Raw genomic sequence first — 10,285 nt, 5'->3', positions numbered from 1 at the left:
GAAAACCAACACTATAAAAGAGAAGCTTGTGTGTTCATCAGATTTTGAAAATTCTATAGCGGTCTACACAGATACATCGCAAACTGCCATCGGTGTGTGCTTTATGCAAAGCAATGCGGCTGGTAACCCAGCTGTTGTCGCTTACTTCCTCAGGAGATGTCGTGAAGTATCATACAGCAGATTCTGAGGCCTTGCCCGTTGTAGAAGGGGCAAAGAGCCTTTGTCCCATACCTGAATGGCTGCCAATTAAATTCACCAAGAGACGGCCTCCTATACTCCACTGCACCCGCGGACTACTCCCTCTCCTCCAACACAGCTGGGGACCGACTCCTCTCCAACAAGTCACCTGGGGACGCCCTCCTTATCTCTAACTCACCTAAGGATTGCCATCTCTCCTCCAACTCCACTGGAGTCTACTTCCTCCTAATCCACCTGACTGAGCGACTGCTTCCTCTCCTCGCCTAGGGAATGCCTCCTCTCCACCTGCTGCTCTTTGGGTCATGATGATAATAACACAAAATATGATGATAAAAACTATAATGTAGAAGTAATATTGGTGAAAAATATAATGATCACAAAAATTAAAGCAATAAAAGTTATGATAATAGTTACATGAGTGATGCTCGTAATGGTAAAATAATGATAGTAATAATGATGATGATGATTAATGACGATGGTGATGATAATACTAATAATAATGATGATACTGATAATTATGATAGTAATAGTGAAGCTATTAATATGATAATAATTACTATAATAATAATGATAACTACAATGAGAAGATAGTGATAATGATAATAGTAATGATAATAATGACAATGATAATAATGACAATTATAAAACTACTAATTATATTAATTATGTTGATGATAATGTTTATAATAAGGATGATACTAATTATGATAATTACCATTATCATCATGATGCTGATTAAATTAATCACGACAACAACAGTAGTAGTAGTGATAATAGTAATGACCCAGCAGATGTTCCAGAGGGGGAAGGGCTGACTGGATGATGAAGGGGCGTCAAGCGAGGGAAAAGTACAGCGACTTCATTATATATTTACATTATAGTCTAAGTTACTAAGTTACACAGATAAAAGCACACAAAAAATACACGCAAGCACAAACAGTCACAGAATATTACATAGAAACCCACGCACACACACACACGCACGCACACAATAACAAACAAACGCGAGCACTCACACGAGACGGGAAACGTATGTGTTGTCAGCTGACTCCCCAAACATTCCTTGTTTCACCATAAATCTAAGGTGTGGCTTTAGATATTTCGATAAGCAGTGCTGGAATATGTATGGACGTTAGGCTCAATGGCGTGCTATAACTTCTCATTGCGTGACATGTCATAGGAGTCTCAGAATTAAATATTTTGGAAATATTGTTCGAGGTGACGTCACTCAGGGGAGGAACACGTCACGGAAACTAGTGTGTGGCGCAGAATTATATCAATTTTATACATGATTTTTGAGTGGAAAGCGGTTCAGGTGGTGCACTTATGGGAAAATAACGATTAAGTGAAAGTAGAGTACTTTTTTTGTAAGTGCATTTTTGTAGGAGTAGTAGCCTCTGATTTTTTTTTTTACAGGATGTTTCCTCTTCGAATGTAAATGTAATTGGAAACTTTAGATCTCTGTGATTAAAGCTCAGACAAGTAACTCGGGTATTTTATGATTCCTAAGAATTATAGCGCTAACTTTTGTATATTAAAAACAGGATATAATATTTCGGTAAACTATATATTTAGTTGGATACTATTAACAATGGTAAAAACATCTATGAGAGAATATACTTTTTTTCTATTATATTATTTGCTAAGTTTTTAGATGCCCATTCAGAAATCTAACCAACCTTGTGACACAGTACTTTTCTTGTTAATAATATATTGGAAACATGCTAATTTAAACACAGACTCACATGGCAGATGGATGAGAGTTTAGAGGTTGACCAGACAGAATGTATGTGGAAAAAAGGGTAGAGTCGAGTTGTGCAGAAATTTCTAAATCTGACATGACCTCTAATTTCAGTATTATTTTTTCATTGAGGGGTTATGGGACAGACTGTCTCCTTATGTTAACTAGGTTTGTAAACCCTACATTGCCCCTCATGACAAAAATGCTTATGCTTCCATTGTCTTACAAAATTTAGACCCCTTTGTGTCAGATCTAACAAATTTGACTTGTTTCCCTTTTCCCGAGAAGAGCATCATGAAGTTGATTCGTTAAGACTGAGAGAAGCCCTGTTCAATCAGCATATGGCCTCAATATATGTGTGGAACTAAAGCTTTGTTCTTATTTTTTTGATAAAGTATGGCCATGATGACAAATTGAGCAGCTTGCTCAGTGGGCTATTCACAATACCTGTGTGAAACTTGTGTGAGTTTCTTTCCAACTTATTTCTATGTATGGACATTACCGCAAATTTCTCACCTACATTTCACTGGTAAAAAAATGATTCACACAAATTAGTGACTAAAATGAATTAGTTGCATGATTATGAAGTTGCATAGCTTGCAATAATTGCAAGAAGAAATGGTGTTGGACATTTGCCAAGTTGGTATAAGTCCTGAAACTAATTATTTTCTTTGACCAAGGAAAGGAAATATGGTTTGTAAAGGGTGAAGTTAACTAATCCAATATTAGCTCCAAGTTCCAGAAAGTATCAGAAATTCAATGTCTTACAAGCCATGGGGCCTAGATATCCTTACAGGATTATATGAGGCATAAATAAAATGCTCATTTGCACTTTCATGCTATCTGGTAAACCAAAGTACTCCTCCGTCTGCCAGACAGTAATTTACGAATGTATTTACATATTGTTACTGTAGGTTTAAGTGATCATAAATTTTCTGGTTTATTTATTCCTCTTGCTTAGATTAAATTCAGTCTCTTAAAATATATCAGGAAAACTTTTAGTGAAGAACTTGAGAAGTTTTTTTTCTGAGATAAAATAATGAAATATGACTTTAAAAAATATTTAGAGAGATTATGTCTGTTTGCTTTCTTTTACTCTTTCTTCCCTCCTCCACGATAAATATTATAATATGATATTTTTCAATACAGATCTAAAAATGTCCAGACCTGGTGAGGGGGAGTATGAGCCTCTTGCCGACAGACCCCTGTTTGGGAATGGCGAGGCTAGGCCAAGGGTAAGATATGTTATTTACGTAGCATTTGTCTTCATTATAATTCGGGCTTAGGGTGTTCTTGATTTAAGTCACTATAGAATATATATTTTGTTGATATACATTCATTAAAGTTATTTGATTTGTTTTGTGTTATATGGTGTGTGTACATGTGTGTTTGATTAAAGGAATGAGTTACTGACTGACTAAGGGTAAGAGTATCTAATTATATATAATTAAGACTGAATTCACTTTTGCTTATATATAAATTATTTTTTCATAAATGTAAAAAGAACAGATGAAATAAGGATAAACTACACATGTATGTGACATTAAATAGTTTTTTATAAATTGCAGGATAGGATGATGAATATAATGATAATCTTTGTCACCACGTTGCTGGTGTTGATCACATCGATAAGTGCCTTCATCCCCTGGCCGAGCTTCCTGGACATTTTCTTTGTGTTCTGCATAATTATTATTTGCATCTCACATCTAACACTGGTAATGGCATATCTTTTGATTATGAATATTAATGGATTAAAGGAAGTAAAATAGATAATACAATTATTAGTTTCATTATTATGTCAACAATAGGTTGTCAATAGAGTATGTATAGTATACACGTACCAAGAACCTGAAATGTCTTTTGTTATATATTATGGAAAGTAGAAAGATGTAGGTCAGATATAACTTAAAAAAAGAATCTTTTAATATTTTCCTTAACTCATTCACGCCGGGCTGATTTTTTGAAGATTTTCTTTTTTATAAGTCAAAAACAATATGTCTATATAAATGCAAGTGGAATGAGTACATACATGCATAACTATGTAAAATGTGTATTTAGAGGAAGGGATCATAACGCGATAAGACGTCATCTTGCTGGAGCGAAATATTCCCATGCCATGATGGCACACCTTATGGTGTGAATGCGTTAATTCAGTTTAGAAGCCTGTTCTTTAAAAGTTCTTATGAGATTATGTATCATAGAATAACAAAACCTTTTGTTACTTACCTTTTTAAGGAAATTATCCGTTGCTTAAAAAGGTATTGTGTAGCATTTAGATACACATTTTAGTGTCATTAACCCAATGCCGCCGGCCGCCGGCCACAGACGGCGATTATGTAATATGATAGCGCGGGTGCCGTCATACACCGTCGATGATATAATTGATTTAGGCCTATGCGTTCGACAGCCCCGGCATTGACGCCATAAAAGACGAAACAGCCCGGCGGGAATGGGTTAACCTACAATGATAGCTAGCATGTCATGATAGAAATGTGCATACAAAGCAAACTGTCCCTAAACAATGTGTGTTTTTTAATATGTCTAGCCAGTTGGAATGACAAGAAATATATATACTGTTTGATAATAGGAGCAATTTAATTGAGGATTGATTTATTAGAAGCTGTTGATTTAATGAACAGATTCAGAATGTCCAGCGGTATACAGGTAGGATTTGATATTTGCATCCTGATTATATGTTAAAATGTAGCACTACAAAATAAAAACTTGTAGTAGCAAGAATTCAGTGCTTTAGTTGATAACTTTATGCTGTTGATGTTGTGGATACAAGCATATAACACATCCAGTTTAATTATTCAACTGAATTTGAAGCTAATTTTTCCCAAACTAAAAGGCATAAGTCAAGCTCATGACTTATGAAATTGTTAATGCATAAACTTCAGAGTGGGTATTCACCAATAGATGATTTAATAAAAAAAAATAAAAAAAAGTCAGATTCTCTCTCTTAAGATATTTCCTTTGCATTTGACATATTTTTGATACCTTGGTATTTCTGCTAAAAATGAACCCCTTTCCAGATTGTGTGGTATAGACAAGGTGACCTGGATCCAAAGTTCAAGAAGCTCATTTACTTCAATACTTTTTGTATTATAATGCTTTGCATATGTGCAAACATCTTTTTCCATGTTAAATAGATCAGGTTTGCTTTCTATGATGTTGAATATACAAAGTTTATGAAATATGAGTATGTACATTGTATGATACAAGTGCTGAGCTTATGATTTTGTTACTCCTTTTCTCATGTAAGTCGTGAGTGATATTAGGGGCATTCAGTAGTGGATTGCTTGTTGTGAACTATAGGAATTTCAAATGTGTATATTTTTTATATATGAACACTTACTGTAGAATTACTTTTCATATATATAATGATAAACTTTCCATGGTGCACATTTATAGGAAAGTGTTCGCATTTATGATGCACAATCTAAAAGAACAAGATTCTAGTGACAAGGAATGGAAAGAGATAATGCAAAGTAGAAAAAAAAGATATATGTGAAGATTGTATCTTTTCCTGCTTATAGAGGATACTATTTGATTTAGAAAAGCAGGGTTTATGATGCTATCTCAAAATCACTGTCATTTAATTCTACTAGTGTAAAAACCTTCATAAGTTTATTATAACTATTTAGATAATGGATGAATCTGTGTGGAAAACTTATCTTTGGTTGAAAAGGAATTATATAAATACTTTTTTTAGTTAAGATACTTTAGCTAAAGCATGTATTTGCATAAGCTGTAATGCATATAATGCATATATTTTCTTTGTGAATATCATGATATAATTTGAGATACCTGAACAAAATAGATTCCAGTATAGGAATTACATCAGTATTTACTGACATACACTAATAAAGTATAAATGATTTATGTAACTCTGAAACTTTTCTTCAGAAATTAGACTGTGATTGGCAATTGTAGCTTTAGCTTCATGTATGCATTTATCATTTTTTTCAATATATGTAGTGAGCAATATGCTATGTTTGTATAAAGTATGTAAAAGTTCATTCACTATAAATATTTATTTTACAGTGATGGTAGATTGCAGTGTCTAAAAAGGACCCTTACTTAGGAAACACACGTATTTCTCAGATTATTAGTCATAAAACTGGTTGTGTTATAAGAATTAATGATTTTGTGGAGTGAGTGAGAATGAACAAGATTGCAAGAGAGTGATTGGGTGAGTGAGTAAGTGAGTGAATGAGTGAGTGAGTGTGTGAGCAAGATTGGGAGTATGAGGGAAAGTGAGTGTGAGAGTAAGAAGTGAGTGTGAGTCTGAGCATGAGTGAAAATGAGAGTGAGAGTAAGAGAGAGTATGAATATGGGTATGGATAGGGGTATGAGTATAGGTATGAGTGTAAGTATAAATATGAAAGAAAGGGAGGCAGAGACAGAGAGGGAGACAAAGAGGGAGACAGAGAGAGAGGGAGACAGAGAGAGAGGGATACAGAGAGAGAGGGAGACAGAGAGAGAGGGAGACAGAGAGAGAGGGAGACAGAGAGAGAGGGAGACAGAGAGAGAGGGAGACAGAGAGAGAGGGAGACAGAGAGAGAGGGAGAGAGAGAGAGAGAGGAGAGAGAGAGAGAGAGGGAGAGAGAGAGAGAGAGAGAGGAGAGAGAGAGAGAGAGAGAGAGAGAGGGAGAGAGAGAGGGAGAGGCGAGAGAGAGAGAGAGAGAGAGGAGAGAGAGAGAGGGAGATAGAGAGAGGAAGGGAGGGAGAGAGAGAGAGAGGGAGAGAGAGAGAGAGGGAGGAGAGAGAGGGAATGAGAGAGGGAGAGAGAGAGAGAGAGAGAGGAGAGAGAGAGAGAGAGAGAGGAGAGAGAGAGAGATAGAGGAGAGAGAGAGAGAGAGAGAGAGAGAGAGAGAGAGAGAGAGAGGAGAGAGGAGAGAGGAGAGAGAGAGAGAGAGAGAGAGAGAGAGAGAGAGAGAGAGAGAGAGGAGAGAGAGAGAGAGAGAGGAGAGAGAGAGAGAGAGAGAGAGAGAGAGAGAGAGAGAGAGAGAGAGAGAGAGAGAGAGAGAGAGAGAGAGAGAGAGAGAGAGAGAGAGAGAGAGAGAGAGAGAGAGAGAGAGAGAGAGAGATATAGAAAACTGGGTAACTGTTAGTGTTTTCATTATCAAGAAATTTAGTGATATTAACAAGAATGCTTAATACTTCACATTTTGGCCTATAATGGTATATAAGATGAGTGTTAAGTTATTAGGAAATGCAAAGCCTAAAGTAATATGTGTATTGAGTCTCATGAATTTATAAATGTGATATCAGGCTTAATGATGATGTCAGGTGTGTCACATCTTTATGGGTTATTAACCCATTCACGCTGGGGCCGTTCCAGCTTTGCGCGGTCGCAATACAGGGGTTCTCGAATGCATAAGCCTAATGCCTCGAGATTCTCGGGCGCACAAGCTGCGAGCCTGGGTTGCCCGCTCGCTCTACCTGAGCGCGCGGCTTCCCCTCATACCTCGTCCAGGGCGTCTGACGCGAAAACCACAATACGTGCTATCACGTCAACCGGCGTGAATGGGTTAAGAATTAGGTACTGATATGGAGAAATGACTTACATTACTGTTTTCTGATATGATGAACTTATGTAATATGTATTGTATGTACAGAGTACAATATAATATGACATATCCCTTACAAGATGTGAATGCCATGTGTTCTTTTTCTTCCTTTTTGCACATTTACTGTTTATTGTTATAAATTAAAGTAAAAACAAATGTAGTTAGATTGTTTTAACCCATTGTGGACAGGGCGCAGGAAGAGCTAACTGGTAGTAAGGACAGGCAAATTTTTACACTGGTGGCACTGGCAAAAAATTAGACAGAGGTGGAAAATGTTTTTTCAACCCTCCTGGCAATGCAGACTTACCTAACCAAAATTTACCCTTAAATTCATCACAAAACAAGGATTTAGGCTGACTTAGAAAATCCTTACCTCTGATGCTAGGGCTGTTACAGTCATAATACTTCTTGACTGTGACTGTGCTCCAACTGTGAGCAGTTTCCGATGAAGTGACGTGTCTTTTAGGCCAAATTAGAGCCGTTGTGTATGTCATGGCACCCGTCTGTTATGGGTTAATTTCTTTTCAGTCACTGAAGTTTTATTTTATTCACTCCTTTTACTTACAGTAAGTTAAATCATAAACATTTCTTTCATTACTCTTAAGAACTATTGTCAAACTGGGAAGACATAATTGAAGCATTTGTATACTATTGTCCTTATGTCCTGTTTGTGTTTTTATGTAGATTTGGTTATGAGAGTGAAAAGCATATCTGGGGTGTGGTTCTGCACATTACTTCTCAATCCACTCTTAGTATTTTGTATGTAATAGTATATGGTTAGTTATGAAAAAACATCAGATTTGTTATTTTGTAACTAAGAGTAATTTCTTGTATATATTTTTAGTACAATTTGTTATCAGTATTTGCACCCTTACTATTATATTATTTTGTACCTGCACATAGGTATTACTTACCTTGGTTTCCTCAATGTACAATGATGTCTTAGATAATGAAAATTGTGTGAGACTGATTTTTACATGTGTGTGTGTGATTTATAGTAAAAGCACAGAGCTAAAATAGGGCAGGTTAAATAATTACTTTTGAAAACTTTTTTGATAAACACTTATGTAAGAGCTTTGGTGTTTCATGTCATTACAGTGGTAAGGATAATGAAGTGAAAATTGTATCTATTATTTTTTTTATAGTAGAAAGCAAGTGACAATATATAGAGCTGCACTAAAGAAGATAACTTAGCAAATAATCTTCAAATTAATTATACTGTCACTGCCGACGAGAACAGGAAGGGTCCTTTTTGTAAATGTAATGAACATCAACATTTTATAAGGATTCTTTTTATCAGAAGTTATGCTCTTGGTAGCAGATAAAGAATCTCCATGGAGAGAGCTAATGTAATGAAATAAAAGGAATGTAATGATTCAATTTTATTAATGATTTTCTCTGAATTTCTGGGAAGAAGAGGCATAAAGGTAATTTTAGAGATATTTTGATATTGTAAATTTCTGGATGGTATAGCAATATGAAGTTTTTTACAGAAATTAGATTGATGTTGATGATGGATATGCCATGTGCATGGCAGTATTAAACCTACCTGTTCCTGGTTAATGATAATAACTAATAATTATTATTGTATTGGTTATGATAATAAATTCAATTGATTTCAAAGCTGAAGTCTATAGAGAAGCCAGATAAGGTCCAAATAAAATAAAAAGGTAAGAACATCAAGATTTGTGCTCAAAAACAGATTTGAACAGAGATGACAATGACAATGAGTAGACAAGTAATACCTTTAGTTTAGTCTTTTAGTCTGTATGCTTTACACTCAGTTTAGCATCACTATGAAGAGTTAATGAAAGAAGAAGAACAAAGAAAAAAATAACTGTTTATAGCTATATACACTCCACCTTCTTTCTAGACCTAGTACCACTTGGCAGAACAGCCAAACTGACAGTGGCACCTTACACACCTCACATATAGTCTAAAACACCAATGACATTAACATTTTGTCAACAGTCTGCAAGAAGTTAAATTGCTCTTGGCAGTTTAAGCCAGAAAACTTCATCAGACAGTGATATGGTTAAAATATTTAGGAGAGGTTTACTGATGAAAAAAGTGGATAAACTAGCAAAATGATATGGAAGTACAGACACATGAGAAAATGTTAACTCATTCATATATTCATCAGCTTATTATGAAGTTTGAATTTCTTTTTAGTAATTTTTACTTTACATCATGTATTTTGGTGCCTGATGGGTGTAAATAAATACCTATATTTTGAAAAGCACTTTTTTCTATATTCTTTATGTCTCTACATAGGACTGTATAATGCAAACTACCTTTTTCACTTCAGAGCTTCAATCTGAGGTAATCATATCTTTGTAATTGTTTGATCCTTTATCATTCTCCCTTTTTGAATGCTTCTTAGATTCAAAACATATCATCTGTCCAAAAATGGAAATATTATATCACCTCATTGCTTCTTTATAAAATACAAAATGCAGAAACTAGTTGGATCTGCATTTAGTTGGACAGTCCACCATTGGTGAATTACGAATAATGCTTCATAAGATTGTAATGCATTTGGCATTAACTTGTAGCCTTTGAGAGATCACTTTATATCCAGACCTTGATATATGCTATATCATTCTGTAAATTATACAGGCCAGCTTAGATCAAATTCTCAAGATGCAGATGATTAGAAAGTGCAATAATCTTTTGGCCAATTTAATATACCATGCTTAATAATGATGTGCCTTCTATACTTTAGAAAAATGATCTGCACTGTATGCAATAACTGACTTGGGTTCCAATT

The 10,285-nt window shown here is 35.2% G+C and overlaps 1 protein-coding gene across 4 annotated transcripts in view; it reads left to right on the top strand.

Annotated features, from left to right (window-relative positions):
• The first annotated feature begins 1,174 nt into the window (after window positions 1-1,174).
• Window positions 1,175-10,285, top strand: part of LOC122257876 (transmembrane protein 243) — a 9,198-nt gene continuing 87 nt past the window's right edge. Inside the window, exons 1-4 of one of the 4 annotated variants that reach the window (XM_086548362.1) lie at window positions 1,175-1,282; window positions 3,089-3,174; window positions 3,508-3,654; window positions 4,975-10,285. The exon at window positions 4,975-10,285 is cut by the window's right edge and continues 87 nt beyond it. In XM_086548362.1, coding sequence (XP_086404488.1) covers window positions 3,097-3,174; window positions 3,508-3,654; window positions 4,975-5,091 — 342 coding nt within the window. In that variant the 5' untranslated portion in view covers window positions 1,175-1,282; window positions 3,089-3,096 and the 3' untranslated portion in view covers window positions 5,092-10,285. Of the gene's footprint in view, window positions 1,283-1,392; window positions 1,566-3,088; window positions 3,175-3,507; window positions 3,655-4,974 lie in introns of those variants that run through there. The other 3 variants (XM_043023403.2, XM_086548370.1, XM_086548378.1) reach the window with 3 other exon arrangements.

The sequence above is a fragment of the Penaeus japonicus genome, unplaced genomic scaffold, assembly GCF_977035675.1.
Source record: "Penaeus japonicus unplaced genomic scaffold, GWHDUDI00000001_assembly GWHDUDI00000002, whole genome shotgun sequence".
In the NCBI taxonomy this organism is placed as follows: domain Eukaryota; kingdom Metazoa; phylum Arthropoda; class Malacostraca; order Decapoda; family Penaeidae; genus Penaeus; species Penaeus japonicus.
Note: the sequence above shows the minus strand (reverse complement) of the source record. Positions and strands in the feature narration are given on the sequence as shown.